This window comes from Cherax quadricarinatus, chromosome 30 (assembly GCF_038502225.1).
Source record: "Cherax quadricarinatus isolate ZL_2023a chromosome 30, ASM3850222v1, whole genome shotgun sequence".
Taxonomy (NCBI): Eukaryota; Metazoa; Arthropoda; class Malacostraca; order Decapoda; family Parastacidae; genus Cherax; species Cherax quadricarinatus.
Window position 1 is genome coordinate 30,922,296 of NC_091321.1, and position 18,043 is coordinate 30,940,338.

General features: G+C 39.2%; 1 protein-coding gene across 1 annotated transcript in view; it reads left to right on the forward strand.

The window, feature by feature from the left end:
• Window positions 1–852: 852 nt before the first annotated feature.
• Window positions 853–18,043, forward strand: part of LOC128692795 (organic cation transporter protein) — a 305,219-nt gene continuing 288,028 nt past the window's right edge. The window contains exons 1-2 of the mRNA XM_070090136.1: window positions 853–1,097; window positions 8,796–9,003. Coding sequence (XP_069946237.1) covers window positions 892–1,097; window positions 8,796–9,003 — 414 coding nt within the window. The 5' untranslated portion in view covers window positions 853–891. The remainder of the gene's footprint in view (window positions 1,098–8,795; window positions 9,004–18,043) is intronic.

Here is an 18,043-nt window from a genome sequence, read left to right on the forward strand (position 1 = left end):
GTAATTTTTTGCATTGCTTTATTGCTACCTTTTGAAGTGGGGTTATATGTGTTACTTTTAGTGATTGCTAGATGTCCCTGTGTCTATGCCCATTCTACATAAAATAATTAAGGCACGTGAAAGGGGTTTCTTGCATTTCTTGATGAACACTGAGTTCCACGAATTAGGGACTACTGCAGGCCGCATGGGCATATCATTTATTGCCTTTTCAAAGTCCTGTGGTGTTACGATTATATGCATGTTTTCACAATCCATTAAGATCTGTATGTATTAACCTCTAGACATTCAGTAAGATACATAGCAACAGTGTATGCTTCATTTCTTAACATTCTAATATCGAGTATAGTGTTAATATCAATAATCCTATCACTGATACTAGAACTTCCAAGCTCCTTCATAATTAACCAAATTTTGAGTCTGTGTCATGAAAAAATTGTTAGATTATCGACCTTTAGTCTAATTACCGGTTCACTAAGAGCTGAGTTTTGGGTCTTCAGTATCCCATCTCGTTCAAAGAGGTGCCCAATAATGGATGTGATTTTTGCTTTATATTTGGCGTAAGAAAATAATCTTTCTCATTTTCATATATATCTTAAAACTCTTCCTGTCTTTCTTGGGTCCTCATATGATTCCTTAACCTTAAGTTCTATATTTTCTATTTCTCTTACCACTGCTCTGTATACAATGAAAAGTTTTCTAAACAAACACGTCGGTGAACCTGCTGTTTGATTATTCAATAAAATAGGACCTACGTGTCACGGACCAGTATTCCTAAGTAGCATTGACCAACCATATTTATTGGGAAGCTCTAAATCCGTAGTGGCTAAAGAGCCCCTAGGGAACTGGAGGTAATCCATTGATTTTAACATATCTGTGTTTGTACTTAAGTAAATGAGAACACTGTTAACACATCGTGAATATTTTTCAAGAAAGAATAAAGCAAAGTTTTGGACGATGGATTTCGAAGGCATCAATGACTCTTTGGGCCATTTTGGCAGATACCAGAAATACGTGTTTAGTCTCGCCTGCATAGGATTCTTAATACCTGCTTTGTCAGTGGTCTCCATCACGTTTGTCGGCAATCCTGTCAAACACAGGTTAGTCATTCTTTTCAATGCATAAATACATACATAGACACACACACACATACACACACATACACACACACACATACACACACACATGCACACACATACACACACACATACACACACACATACACACACATATACACACACATACACACACACATAAACACACATACACACACACATACACACACATACACACACACACATGCATCGATATATATATATATATATATATATATATATATATATATATATATATATATATATATATATATATATATATATATACATATATATATATATATACATATATATATATATATATATATATATATATATATATATATATATATATATATATATATATATATATATATATATATATATATATATATATACATAGACACACACACACACACACACACACATACACACACACACATACACACACACATGCACACACATACACACACACATACACACACACATACACACACATATACACACACATACACACACACATAAACACACACATACACACACACATACACACACATACACACACACACATGTATATATATATATATATATATATATATATATATATATATATATATATATATATATATATATAGTGTTGGTGTGGTTGGTATTTTTGTTTAATAAATGTATGAAAGAGGGGAAGCTACCTAGGGGGACAAAAGAGATTGTAAAAAATTATAGAGGAATAAGTTTATTGAGTATACCAGGAAAAGTGTACGGCAGGGCTATTATTGAAAGAATTAGAGGAAAGACAGAATGTAGAATTGCAGATGAGCAAGGAGGTTTTAGAGTGGGTAGGGGATGTGTAGATCAAGTGTTTACATTGAAGCATATATGTGAGCAGTATTTAGATAAAGGTAGGGAAGTTTTTATTGCATTTATGGGTTTAGAAAAGGCATGTGATAGAGTGGATAGGGGAGCAATGTGGCAGATGTTGCAAGTATATGAATAGGTGGTAAGTTACTAAATGCTGTACATAGTTTTTATGAGGATAGTGAGGCTCAGGTTAGGGTGTGTAGAAGAGAGGGAGACTACTTCCCGGTAAAAGTAGGTCTTAGACAGGGATGTGTAATGTCATCATGGTTGTTTAATATATTTATAGATGGGGTTGTAAAAGAAGTAAATGCTAGGGTGTTCGGGAGAGGGGTGGGATTAAATTATGGGGAAATAAATGCAAAATGGGAAGTGACACAGTTACTTTTTGCTGATGATACTGTGCTTATGGGAGATTCTAAAGAAAAATTGCTAAGGTTAGTGGACGAATTTGGGAATGTGTGTAAAGGTAGAAAGTTGAAAGTGAACATAGAAAAGAGTAAGGTGATGAGAGTATCAAATGATTTAGATAAAGAAAAATTGGATATCAAATTGGGGAGGAGTATGGAAGAAGTGAATGTTTTCAGATATTTGAGAGTTGATGTGTCAGCGGATGGACTTATGAAGGATGAGGTTAATCATAGAATTGATGAAGGAAAAAAGGTGAGTGGTGCATTGAGGTATATGTGGAGGCATATACCTCAGTGATTATGTGTGAGTGAGATGAAAGTGTTGAATGATGATGAAAGTATTTTCTTTTTGGGGATTTTTCTTTCTCTTTGGGTCACCCTGCCTCGGTGGGAGACGGCCGCAAGGAGGCGGTTGGAGGCAGTGGAGATGTCCTGTCTAAGAGCAATGTGTGGTGTAAATATTATGCAGAAAAATCGGAGTGTGGAAATTAGGAGAAGGTGTGGAGTTAATAAAAGTATTAGTCAGAGGGCTGAAGAGGGTTTGTTGAGATGGTTTGGTCATTTAGAGAGAATGGATCAAAGTAGAATGACATGGAGAGCATATAAATATGTAGGGGAAGGAAGGCGGGGTACGGGTCATCCTCGAAAAGGTTGGAGGGAGGAGGTAAAGGAGGTGTTGTGGGCTAGGGGTTTGGACTTCCAGCAAGCGTGCGTGAGCGTGTTAGATAGGAGTGAATGGAGACAAATGGTATTTGGGACCTGACGATCTGTTGGAGTGTGAGCAGGGTAATATTTAGTGAAGGGATTCAGGGAAACCGGTTATTTTATATAACCGGACTTGAGTCCTGGAAATGGGAAATACAGTGCCTGCACTCTAAAGGAGGGGTTTGGGATATTGGCAATTTGGAGAGATATGTTGTGTATTTTTATGCGTATACACTTCTCAGCTGTTGTATTCTGAGCACCTCTGCAAAAACAGTGATTATGTGTGAGTGAGGTGAAAGTGTTGAATGATGAAAGTATTTTCTTTTTGGGGATTTTTCTTTCTCTTTGGGTCACCCTGCCTCGGTGGGAGACGGCCGACTTCTTGAATATATATATATATATATATATATATATATATATATATATATATATATATATATATATATATATATATATATATATATATATATATATATATATATATATATATATGTATATATATATATATATATGTATACATATATATATATATATATATATATATATATATATATATATATATATATATGTATGTATATATATATATATATATATATATATATATATATATATATATATATATATGTATATATATATATATATATATGTATATATATATATATATATATATATATATATATATATATATATATATATATATATATATATATATATATATATATATATATATATATATATATATATATATATATATATATATATATATATTTATATATACATAGATAGAGAGTGATAAAATCGATACCGATACGTTTTTGCGTCAAAATATTGGCACGGCTAACGATAAAAAAACTCAGTTAAGGACCTTCGTGCAGAACGTGGGGCCATTGTTTACAAGCCAGAGCGGACGATTCCACACGTACATACGATACATTTTGTATTATTCCATTGTTTTTAGTGTTTGTAAGTGCTAAATAAGCCACCATGGGCCCAAAGAAAGCTTTTAGTGCCTGCCCTGTGGTAAAGAGGGTAAGAAATACTATTGAATTGAAGAAAGAGATCATCGAAAATTCGAAAGTGGAGTGAGTGTCTCCGAGTTGGCTAAGTTATATAACAAACCTCATTCAACCATCACTACTATCTTGGCCAAGGAAAATGCAATCAAGAAAGCTGTTGTTGCGAATGGTGCAAATATGCTTACGGAACAGAAATCGCAAATACTACTCGAAGATGTGGAGAGACTGTTGTTGGTTAGGTTAGGTTAGGTAAGGTTCGTCAGGAAACAGGACAAATGTTTCCTGACGCGGGTCTTAGTCAGATGATGACCCGCCTTTGGAGCTTTTGGTCATCTGACCGAGGCCTTCCGCTGGCTTACCGGTCCACCCCTTTAAAAATTATGGTCATTTATAACCAGTTTTCAAAAAAAAAAAAAAAAAAAAAAAAAAAAAAAAAACTGTTGTTGGTGTGGCTTTAACGAGAAACAATTATCCGAGAAACAATTAATCCCAGAGGGTTAGCCACCCAGGATAACTCAAGAAAGTTAGTGCGCCATCGAGGACTGTCTAACTTATTTCCATTGGGGTCCTAACTCTTGTCCCCCAGGATGCGACCCACACCAGTCGACTAACACCCAGGTGAACAGGAAAAAAATGCCTGGAACTAGTGCTCATATTGGTGAATTTGAGGCCAGCAAAGGTTGGTTTGAGAGATTTAAGAATCGTATTGGCATACACAATGTGATAAGGCCTGGCGAAGCTGAAAAAGTCCAACCCAAACAAGTGTTCAGTTGTGACGACATAGGCCTTTTCTGGAAGAAAATGTCAAACAGGACCTACATTACTCAGGAGGAAAAGGCACTCCCAGGACACAAGCCTTTGAAAGACAGACTAATTCTCATGTTTTGCTGTAATGCTAGTGGGGATTGCGAAGTGAAGCCTTTACTCGTGTATCACCCTGAAAATCTCAGTGTTCAACAAAAACAGTGTCTCATCACTCATCAATACTCTTCAATAAAGGTAAGTGTCATTTTAATATTTATTTATGTATTTATTCTGCATGTCTCATTGTTTTCTGTGTGGGGAAATGTATATTTCATGTAAAAAATTATATTTTAATATTTCTGGAATGGATTAATTCGATTTCCATTATTTCTTATGGGGAAAATTAATTTGGATAACGATAAAATCGGTTAAGGATAAGCTCTCTGGAACGGATTAATATTGTTAATTGAAGACCCACTAATATATATATATTACTGTAACCACGAGCGAGTGATACTGAATCAATAACAACACTGCGACGTGCGGAGGATTCAACCCCATGTCATTTTGGCCCACCCCATGGTGAGCGAAAATCACACAGGAACACGCAATCCTACAAGAATCACGTACCCAGCAGAGCTATGTGTTTTACCGTGATCTGAGGACATACGGTGGTGTGGGTGCTTCTGTGGCAATTTCATTCTAATCGCCGTTCGGTGTACTAGCCTCCACGAAGAGTATTTTATATTATTGTAACCTTGCAAGCTTTCCTAATCATATTTCTTTTGTTTCCTAGTTTTCTTCTGCACTGAACAAGTCCCACAAGTTTAAAATTCGACTTATTTTTTAAAAAAACTGTTTGAATGAACAAGTTTTGGCCAAATCACTTTTACCAAATATCATCCTTGACATGAGAGATCCTCCTTTTGATGATTTTATGAGAATCAGTCTTCAGAAACATATTGAAATTACTAAAATACAAGAGAAGGAAGCATTCAAAATATTGAGAAATAAAAAATACTCCTTTAATCAGGCCATTCCATCAGAATGGAAACACAGTATGTTAGATCATTCCTATAATAAACTCAGAAGAATTCGTAATGATCTCAAAAACAAACTTCTAAGAAAATTAGACATTTTAATTGAAAATAGTGATTGGACAAAGAATGCTAATAAAAATTTTGTAATTAACTTATCAAATGAAATATTAGATAAATATACAACTGCTGCTCGAGGTTTTAGTCAAGGCTTTGCAATTTAAAAAAAAAAAAAAAAAAAAAAAAATACTGAAGAATGTTGAAATGGCTAAAGCTTTTTTTTTTTTTTTGTAAATTAGAAAAATCTTTTGATTTCTCCACTGATGAAATTAATATTAGTAAGGGGATGGTATATGTCTCTAAGTTAAAACAAAATATTCCCAATTGCCCTCAAAATTCTTTAAGTCTTATGATACATTTATTATTTAATAAAAAAGTTGCTCTTTACTAAAGGAGATAAAATAAATACTATAGTAATTTTGAAAGAATCTAATTACCGACACTAAATGAAAAATCTCCTAGATGACACTGAAACCAAATCTAAACGTAGAAAGAATCCTTTACAAACCGTTAACAGCAATTTTAGTAAAACAATAAAACTTCTACTGAAAGGCAAAGATGAATTAATTAAAATATTTACTTCCACTAATCCATCTTTACCTTACATGTATAGATTAATAAAAACACACAAATCAGGTAATCCAGTTAGACCAATTATTAGCTCCATAGGTTCAGTTTCTTATACATTATCCAAATGGCGTGTTGATATTTTGAGCCCTATTGTTGGCAAAATTTCTAACCTTAATGTTAAAAACAACTTAGATTTAGTGGATAAATTTAGCACCTTGACTTACTTAAATATTTTCAATATGGTTAGTTTGATGTTACTTCCATGTTTACAAAAGTTTCAGTTGATGACTTACTAAGTTTCTTATCTGAAGAATTTCTTAACTACGATTTACGATTGCCAGTTCCTACTATCATTCAGCTTATTAAACTTTGTATTGTTGATGCAAAAAAATGTATTTAATGGTGAGTTTTACACTCAGAAGTTTGGTATGGCAATGGGAAATCCTCTTTCACCTGTTCTTAGTAACTTATACATGGAATTTTTTGAAACAAGGCTGTTTAACACAATCCTTCTTAAAAGAGCTAAATGGTATAGATATGCTGATGATATTTTGTCTTATGCCTAAGAATATAGATATAAACCATTTCCTTTTCTATAAACTTTACTGTTGAGTTCGAAGTAAATAACTCATTGCCTTTCCTAGAAGTTTGAATTATTAAGGGTTACAACGATTTTAAATTTAAAATTTACAGAAAACCTACAAATAACTGTTCCAAGGTACAAAATTATTCTTCAAATCAAGATAGAGTGAAACTGTCTGTTTTCTCATCAATGTTCTTGAGAGCTTTACGAATTTGTAGTCCAGAGTTCATAGATGAGAAAATATCCAAAATTTATGAAATAGCTAATGATCTGAAATACCCAAGAATGGTAATTTAAATCTTTTAAAATAGCTAGAAATACTTTTAACAATCCAAAAAGGGACAACCAACCTTATTCAACTTAAAATATGTTGGTTTTCCCTTACCATGAAAACTAGATTGATATGCCTTCTCTTCCTAAGACTTTTAATGTGAAAGTTGTATTTAAAAATCTTGATACAGTAAAAGAACTTTTGATAAAAAATTACCCCGAAAATGTTGATGGATGTGGCTATAAGATTCCTTGTAAAATATGCTATAAAGAGTAAAACAACATAAATATAGCATTAGAACTGGACAAGATTCTAATGCTGTATTTATTCATGTGAGAGATTGTAACCATCTAATGATTTTCAAAAGGCTGAGAAAGTTGTATCAAGCAACTCCATGGTCGACAGAAAAATAATAAAATCGTGTTTCATAAAAAGCAGTTTTGAGAATAACATGAATATTTCTTTTGGCTTATATAAATTGGATTCATTTACTGGATTCATATTATTGTACCCACGAACGAGTGGTATTGATCAATAACAACACTGCGACTAGCCAAGGATTCAAACCCATGTTGTTTTGGCCCACCTCATGGTGAGCGAGAACAACATGACACTCTAAAATATAGGACCACCAAATCCTACAAACGGGGAGGAAAATGAAATAACTCAGAGGCAACCACACCACCGTATGTCTCCGGATAACGGTAAAACACCTAGTTCTGCTGGGTGCGTGATCTTTGTAGGATCAATGGCTGAGTGGATAAGGTGACATGTACGCTGTAATGTCTCTTGAGGCTGGACAACGTGTCGTGTGGTTGAACCCTGGCCTGCCGCAGTTTGGTAAATGGTACATATTTATATTTGCAAAACAACTCATATTATTAATGACCTTTATAAAAAAGTAGCAGAATATGTACTTATAATGCGGAGATATTTAGAGTAGATGCAGCAAATAGGGCGACATGTAGGGTGCATAAATCTTTGGTAAAGAGAAGGCGCGGTCGTCCTAATAAAGGATGGTGGGAGGGGGTCTAGGTTTTCTGTGCTACGAGCTTGGATAAATAATAGGATTGTGTGTGTGTAATAGATCGAGGTGATTGAAAAATAATTTTTGGGACTTGATGAGCTGTTGAAGTGTCAGCTGGGTAAAATTTTGTTTAAAGTAGTTAGGAAACCAGTTAGCCGGACTTCAGTCCAGGAGGTGGGAGAACAAAAAGTTTTTCGGGTCACCCTGCCTCACTGAGAGACGGCGATCATGTTTTAAAAAATAATGGAAAGCATAAGGAAACTTACAATAATTTGGTATGCTTTTAATGCTTGCAGTGTTTAGTAACCTGTCTTTCAATAATTTTGTAGATCATATTTGATGAGATAGAGAATATTACTTATGTAGAGTGCACCGGTGTTTATTTTGATGCCATGTTTCTATTAATATATGATTTTCTCTACCCAGATGTGTGGTGCCAAACTGTGACGACAACAGTACTTATTACAATGAGATGTTTACTGAGTGGGCCATCCCAGAGGGTGACCAGTGTCATGTCTGGGCACTTGTAAACATTACTGACCAGTGTGAGCCAGATGTATTTCTCAATACAACTACATCATGCTCACAGTGGGTTTATGACACGTCTTTGTTCTCTGCAACTACTGTCACTGAGGTTAGTCAACATGAAATATATATTAGTTACATTAATGAAGTTTTATGTTAATATTGTACATGGATATGCTTGGTTTGAACTTAGAGCGAATGCAAAGTCACTGATTCCTTGCAGCTATTTATGTATGTATGTATGTATATATATATATATATATATATATATATATATATATATATATATATATATATATATATATATATATATATATATATATATATATATATATATATATATATATATATATATATGTATGTATGTATATGTCGTGCCGAATATGTAAAACTGGTCAATTAGCAAGAACTCATTTAAAATTAAGTCCTTTCTGAAATTTTCTCTTATACATTTAAGGATCTATATTTTTCATATATGTTAATGTAAAAAATATTGATTTTGTACCAAAAGAACCTTAGAAAATTTACTTAACCTTTTTATAACAAGCGCAATTTAATTTAGTCTAACCCCACTATATATATTTTAGATAAATTTAAAATAACAATGAAATATATATATTTTTATTAGGTTCAGAATGATTTTTGCGAAATTATTGCATACACAAATTTTCGCTTGCCTTATTCGGCAAAAAGAGTGTTGCTATTTAAGCCAAAACCGCAAGTTTTACCTGTTCGGCACGGCGTGTACATGCATATGCACAACAGTGACAGCGGGAGCTCGGTCGTCAAGCAGGCGATAAAACAGCTATGATTGATGGGATCAAGATAGAAAAGTTAAAGCAGGTGGGGATATAGATTTGGAATGGTTAGTGTTTTTATATGATAAATGTACGAGCGAGGGGAAGGTACCTAATTAGAGCTTGTCAATAGAGCATGCATTATTCCTTTGTGTAAAAAGAAAGGGACAAAAGAGAGTGTAAGAATTACAGGGTATCGTGGAGTATACCTGGCAATGAGTATAGTAGACTTGTTGATGAAATAATTAAGAATAATGACATTCGCTGCCAAACCACGGTAGAGTGCGGTTGTGCTCTGCACCCCTCTGCTGTCTGTAGGCGAGCTCCCTTGTCAATTACCTGGCTGCAGTGGTGTGAAGTGGTGCTGTCACACCTCGGCTAACAACATAGGTGCACTGTGATTGTCAAGATGGCGGTTAGTCTGAGACGCCGGATAAATACTGTAGGCGTTGAGCTACTTAATTAAAGGAACGATAACGCCCAGTTCTGCGCAAGTCTTATTGCCAAAGATCATCCGGGAGACATATGGCGTACAAGATAGTGACTTGTATGGTGTAGCATTGAACGGAGGACAACGAATTTTCGTCAAACTGCTGTCAGCAACGGTTTATGAATCGTTAGTCACCAGGTTTCAGGACGTGAGTCTTAACGTCACACCAGTTGTCAGTGTAAGAATGATAGATGTTTCACGGCATTATACGTGGATCAAGTTACGCAACGTTCCCTTTGAGGCGGACGAGGCGGATATAAGGAAAGTTTTTGAGAAGTATGGGAGGGTGCATTATGCTCAACATGGTACCTGGGCGGCAGGAGCCTATGCTGGTTTTCCAGAGGGTTCTTTTAACCTCAAAATGACTTTGAGGCACCCAATACCGTCCTATGTGTATCTACAAGATTTCAGGACGCAGGTAATGGTAATGTACCCAGGACAACGACGTACATGCCGCCTATGTGGTGAGTATGATCACATAGCGGCGACCTGTGACAAGTGAAGACATGTGCCTGGACCTGTGGTGGACGTCGCAGCCCCTGCTTCAAAGGAGGCAGGTGAGGAACAAACATCGGATGGAGGGCGTGGTGTTTTGTGGAGCGAGATAGTGGATCGGGCACACAGGACTGGCGGTGAGTTGGAGTCCCGCCCCAAGCTGCCTGATCAGGTGTCGTCTCCTGTGGATAAGGAGGAGCAGCAATTACAGGAGAAGGTTCTTGAGATTGAAGAGGAATTGGTGGAGGTGTTGAAGACTTTGTCACCGCCAGAGAGGGACGTTACATCTGAGCATGGTGTCATCGGAGAATCGTCGCTTCCAGAAAGTCTGAGACATGATAATTTGGGACGTGATGGTGGTTTGGAGTCGTCCATTGAATCATTAAACCATTCTCAGGTGGAGGTGGAGGTTCATCGAGAGGCAACATCTGACCAAGACATGTGTAACATGACTGTCACGAGAAAGAGATTCTGATGACGTCCTTACGCCTGCACAAAGGCCTGGGAAACAGAGTGAGGTGAAGTGTGAAGGTAGTGGTGTAGGTGGTGGTAGCCATGATAGGAGGCACCGGAAGAAGGGGGGAGGGAAAGAGAGCACTCTGAAGGTGTCAAACTTAAATTCAAGCTCTGGAGTTGTAAAGAATGATGAGAGGAAGCAGGGGTGGAAACTTTAATAGGCCTTAGGTGTATGTCTGTAAATGTTAATGGGTTATGTAGCGGTATGAAGAGAGATTGGTTTCGTAATTTTCTAAATAAAGCTAGAGTGGATGTTGTGTTCCTGCAGGAGCACAATTTTAAAGAGGGTAGGGTGTTGGAGGTGGCAGGATTTCGAGTAGTTACCCTGCCATCTCCCCGTCTAAAAGGTGGTGTTGGAATTTTAATAAGGGAGACGAGCCCGTTTGTTTTGCAGAGAAGCGAGGGAGGAGGGGGAGGGAGGGTGTTGCGTGTGGATGGGTGGTGGATGGGTAAGCGTGTGTCTTTTGTGAGTGTGTATGCGCCGGCAGAAAATAACATAAAGGTAAAGAATGATTTTGTGTGTGAGGATCTTGTGTTTTTCCTAACTGCACTGCCAGAGGTGGCGATAGTTGGTGGGGACTGGAATAGTGTAAACAGGGTGGCTGATGTGGACCCAAAAGGGGCTGGATATATGTCTGTGGCTCTTAGGGATTTATTAAGGGATGTTAGGTTACATGATGCCTTTGGGGGGGCGGTGTGGGAGACTGAATATACGTTTGTTAGGAGTGGATATACTGCGAGACTAGATAGAGTGTACCTTTCTCAGGAAGTGGATGTGAAATCTTTCAGTACTGTTGAGGCTACAATGTCAGATCATAGGGCAGTGGTGGTGGAGGTGGGGTGGGGGACGCTCGCGGACATATATAGAAGTTATTGGAAATTAAATATAAGTGTGTTAGGTGATGAGGAGGGGTTGGAGGGGTTTTCAGTCCTATGGAGGGAGCTTAGTGTGGAAGAACAGGGAGTGGATGATATTGTGACATTGTGGGATAGTGTCGCAAAGGAAAGGATTTGAAAGTTTTATGGGAGAGAGGGAAAACGTAATAATAATTTAAAATATGGACTGGCTAACTATTTAGAGGATAGGTTAAGAGGTTGCTATGGGCAGGGGGTGGGTGGAAATAATTTTCCTATGGATGAAATAGCTGAAATAAAGGGGAGGTTCAGGGTGTTGCAAAATGAAAGGTTTCAAGCTGTAAGGGTGCAGGCAGGGGTGGAGGAAGTCCTTTGGGGCGACAAGCCGTCAGCGTGTGTTTTGCGGCATCAAAAGCAAAGGCAGGCGGTGACAGCTATCCCATGTTTAGAGGTAATGGAGATGGTTGGGAATTATAGAGCAGGGCAGGAGATACGAACCACGAAGGGGGTGTGTGCGTATGCGGAGGCTTGGTACGAGAAGTACTGGAGCAGTGGGGGGGTGGGTGACGTGGCGTTGGACAAGGTGTGTACGTATGTGACGTGTAATTTAGGAAATAGTGATAGAAAGGCTTTAGATGGGACTATTACGGCAGAGGAAATAGAGAATGTGTTAAGGGGAATGAGGAAGGGGAAAGCTCCCGGTATTGACGGTCTCCTGGTAGAATTTTATTTACAACATTGGACGTTGATAAAGGAATTTATAGTTAGGTTATTTAATCGTATGAAGGAGAAGGGTAAGTTGGGGGAGAAGCAGGTAACAGCAGTTGTAGTGTTGGTCCCGAAGGTCAAGGGGCAGCCCACCCTTCGGGAGTACCGAGCCATATCACTGATGTGTGCAGACTATAAGGTGTTTGCAAAAATTTTAGGTAATAGGTTCAAATGTGTTGTGGGGAGGGTGGTGTCAAAATCTAAGTTTGGGTTGCCTGGAAGGTCGATGATTGAAGGACATGGGATACTGAGAAGTTTTGTGGAAGCTAAGGGTGGGGGTGGAGGGGCGGCTTTGTTGGCTCTAGATTGGCAGGGAGCATATGATAGAGTGGAAAGGGAAGCTTTGCAGGTTATACTTAGGAGACAGGGTTTTGGGGAGGAAATAGTCGAGTGGGTAAATACGTTGTACAAGGGGGCGAAAATGAGGATACAGATTAATGGGTGTATGGGGAGGGAAATTGCAATGGGTAGAGGCCTTAGAGAGGGATGCCCCATGTCCCAAATATTGTTTGCGTGTTTCCAGGACCCCTTTTATAGAATGGTTGACCGTAGCTTATGTACGCCATGTGAGGGAAGTGTGGGGGCTGGGAGGGCCTGGCCGGGTTTAATTAGATATGTTGACGACACCACTGTTCTCATTCGTGAAGGGATGTCAATAGGAGTGTTGGACGAGGTTGTGCAATTATTTGGAAGTGCCACGGGTATGCAGGTAAATAGTGCGAAGTCAAGGTGCATGGGGTTGGGTTCTTGGGTGGGGGGTGTGGGGGGGAGATGTAATGTTGTCAAAGAATGGGCGGTGTCTTTAAAGATTTGTGGTATTATTTATAAGGATGACATGGTTGCGGCGCGGGAGGAAAACTCGGATAGGTTATTGGAAAGGATCATGGGGCGTCAAGGTGTTCTGAGACCCCAGCACCTAACTCTGATACAGCGAGTGATAGTCGTGAACATTTTATTGTATAGTAAGGTTTGGCATGTTGCAGCTGTGTTCCCAATTACAGGGACAGCGATTGCGGGGATTCTAAGATGGGTGTACAAATTTTTGTGGGGTTCACGTTGTGATTGGTTACGGAGGGAAGTTGTTAAGCTACCTGTAAGTCATGGTGGGTTGGGGTTGATGGATTTGAGATGGAGGGCTAAATGTGTGTTTATTAAATGGGAAGTGTTGCGTGAGGGTATGAACGCGGGGCGTTTGGGAAGGATACACGACAGGCTGGGTGTGTGGTATCGAGAAATGGAGTTGAGGGAATGTGAAATAGTTTTGAGGGCTGTGATGTTGGTTAGGGAACTGAGAAAGGTTCGTATAAGGGTTTTGTGTAGGTTACTTGTAATTAGGTGCGTTGTCCCAGTTGAGGGTTTGTTCCCCATGTTTAGATTTAGTAAAATGAAGTTAAACCCTCGGGCGCGTGAGGTGATGTTTTGTTTTCTGCATGGAATCCTTCCGTCTGGTGAGATATTACGAAACAGACAGGTTGTAGAGGGTGGGGGGTGTGGTATCTGTGGAGGGGATGAGACAGCGTTCCATGTAGTTTACTTTTGTGAAGGGCTAGAGGAGGTTAGGTGCTGGTTAAGTAGGTTGGTACAGAGGGTGGGGGGCAGTGGGGTGTCGGTTTTGCGTGCTTTAAGTCTAGATATGGGTGGGTTAGATGAGGGTGTCATAAGAGCTTTAGATTATATCATGGTAGATTATATATATATGTCGTGGGTGATGAGGGGGAGAGGGGATAGTGAAGAGCGAAGGAAGGTTCTTGCGGTAACGTTCTATCGTACGATGTGTCGTAACAGAGATTTGTATGGGAGGAAGTGGGATCAGGCTTTCTCAGAGGGGTATAGAATGCTAACGTTTGGGATTCTCGTAAATCTGTGATTGATAATGAGTGAGTGAAGGGGTTTTCATAGGTTGGAGGGAGTCAGGGGGGTCACAGCGGGCTCGCCTCCTTGGGGGGGGTCGTGAGAGTGTTGTGAATGTGGGTTTGGAATGGTTTCCTGGTTTTCATTGAGACTTTATGGCAGCCAAGTGTGGATGTAGAGCTCAAGGTCTCGTTATGTTAGATATAACACTTTTCAGAATGTAGGTATAATATAGTAGATTTTTTAATGTATAATTTTGATGCGTATCAGTCTTGTATGACACGATTCTTGAGTAATAAGTTATTTGAGACATGAAGTGTGTTTTAGTTTGTATTAATGTTACGTGCTGGGTTTTTGCATGATGAGATATACTTATATACTGTTTTGCTTTGTGCATACAGTGCATCTGATTTATGTGATTTTGTGAAAATTTTGTGTGTACGTGTGTAGTGTGGGTGTGTGTATGTGGGTGTGGGTGTATATATATATATATATATATATATATATATATATATATATATATATATATATATATATATATATATATATATATATATATATATATATATATATATATATATATATATATATATATATATATATATATATTCTTCTTTCTTTCAACGTACAAGCCGTATCCCACTGAGGTGGGGTGGCCCAAAAGAAAAAACTGAAGTTTCTCCTTTTAAATTTAGTAATATATACAGGAGAAGGGGTTACTAGCCCCTTGCTCCCGGCATTTTAGTCGCCTCTTACGACACGCATGGCTTACAGAGGAAGAATTCTGTTCCACTTCCCCATGGAGATAAGAGGAAATAAACAAGAACAAGAATTAGAAAGAAAATAGAAGAAAACCCAGAGGGGTGTGTATATATATGCTTGTACACGTATGTGTAGTGTGACCTAAGTGTAAGTAGAAGTAGCAAGACTTACCTGTAATCTTGCATATTTATGAGACAGACAAAAGACACCAGCAATCCTACCATCATGTAAAACGATTACAGGCTTTCGTTTTACACTCACTTGGCAGGACTGTACTCACCTATTTGTGGTTGCAGGGGTCGAGTCCTAGCTCCTGGCCCCGCCTCTTCACCGGTTGCTACTAGGCCCTCTCTCTCCCCGCTCCATGAGCTTTATCAAACCTCGTCTTAAAACTGTGTATGGTTCCTGCCTCCACTACGTCATTTTCTAGGCTATTCCACTGCCTTACAACTCTATGACTGAAGAAATACTTCCTACTATCTCTCTGACTCATTTGTGTCTTCAACTTCCAATTGTGGCCTCTTGTTTCTGTGTCCCCTCCCTGGAACATCCTGTCTTTGTCCACCTTGTCTATTCCACGCAGTATTTTATATGTCGTTATCATGTCTCCCCTGACCCTCCTGTCCTCCAGTGTCGTCAGGCCGATTTCCCTTAATCTTTCTTCATAGGACATTCCCCTTAGCTCTGGAACTAACCTTGTCGCAAACCTTTGTACTTTCTCTAGTTTCTTGACGTGCTTTATCAAGTGCGGGTTCCAAACAGGTGCTGCATACTCCAGTATGGGCCTGACATACACGGTGTACAGTGTCTTGAATGATTCCTTACTAAGGTATCGGAATGCTGTTCTCAGGTTTGCCAGGCGCCCATATGCTGCAGCAGTTATCTGATTGATGTGTGCTTCCGGAGACATGCTCGGTGTTATACTCACCCCAAGATCTTTCTCCTTGAGTGAGGTTTGCAGTCTTTGGCCACCTAGCCTATACTCTGTCTGTGGTCTTCTGTGCCCTTCCCCTATCTTCATGACTTTGCATTTGGCAGGATTAAATTCGAGAAGCCATTTGCTGGACCAGGTGTCCAGTCTGTCCAGGTCTCTTTGAAGTCCTGCCTGGTCCTCATCAGATTTAATTCTCCTCATTAACTTCACATCATCTGCAAACAGGGACACTTCTGAGTCTAACCCTTCCGTCATGTCGTTCACATATACCAAAAATAGCACTGGTCCTAGGACCGACCCCTGTGGGACCCCGCTCGTCACAGGTGCCCACTGTGATACATCATTACGTACCATGACTCGTTGTTGCCTCCCTGTCAGGTATTCTCTGATCCATTGCAGTGCCCTTCCTGTTATATGCGCCTGATGCTCTAGCTTCTGCACTAATCTCTTGTGAGGAACTGTGTCAAAGGCCTTCTTGCAGTCCAAGAAGATGCAATCAACCCACCCCTCTCTCTCTTGTCTTACTTCTGTTATTTTATCATAAAACTCCAGAAGGTTTGTGACACAGGATTTGCCTTCCGTGAATCCGTGCTGGTTGGCATTTATACTCCTGTTCCGTTCCAGGTGCTCCACCACTCTCCTCCTGATAATCTTCTCCATAATTTTGCATACTATACACGTCAATGACACAGGTCTATAGTTTAGTGCCTCTTTTCTGTCTCCTTTTTTGAAAATGGGAACTACATTTGCCGTCTTCCATACCTCAGGTAGTTGCCCAGTTTCCAGGGATGTGTTGAAGATTGTGGTAAGTGGCACGCACAACATATCTGCTCCCTCTCTAAGGACCCACGGAGAGATGTTGTCCGGTCCCATTGCCTTTGAGGTATCGATGTCCCTTAGCAGTTTCTTCACCTCCTCCTCATCTGTATGTATGTCGTCCAACACTTGTTGGTGTATTCCTTGCTGGTGTCCCCATCTGGTCTGTCCCCCCAGAGTCCTTCCTGTCTCTACTGTAAATACTTCCTTAAATCTCGTGTTGAGCTCCTCACATACCTCTTGATCGTTTCTTGTGAGTTCTCCACCTTCTTTCCTCAGCCTTATCACCTGGTCCTTGACTGTTGTCTTCCTCCTAATGTGGCTATACAGCAGTTTCGGGTCAGATTTGACTTTCGATGCTATGTCGTTTTCATACTGTCGCTGGGCCTCCCTCCTTATCTGCGCATACTCGTTTCTGGCTCTTCTACTAATCTCCTTGTTTTCCTGGGTCCTATGCCTCCTGTACCTTTTCCATTCTCTGTTGCACTTAGTTTTTGCCTCCCTACACCTTCGGGTAAACCAAGGACTCGTTTTGGTCTTCCTATTATTTCTGTTTCCCTTGGGAACAAAACTTTCCTCTGCCTCCTTGCACTTTGTTGCCACATATTCCATCATCTCGTTTACTGATTTTCCTACCATTTCTCTGTCCCACTGAACCTCCTGCAGGAAGTTTCTCATACCTGTGTAGTCCCCCCTTTTATAGTTTGGCCTGTCCCCTTCAGTTCCTGTTACCTTCTCCACTTGTAACTCTACTATATAGTCAAAACTCAGAACCACATGATCGCTAGCTCCAAGGGGCCTCTCGTAAGTGATGTCCTCAATGTCTGAACTGCTCAGGGTGAACACAAGATCCAGTCTTGCTGGC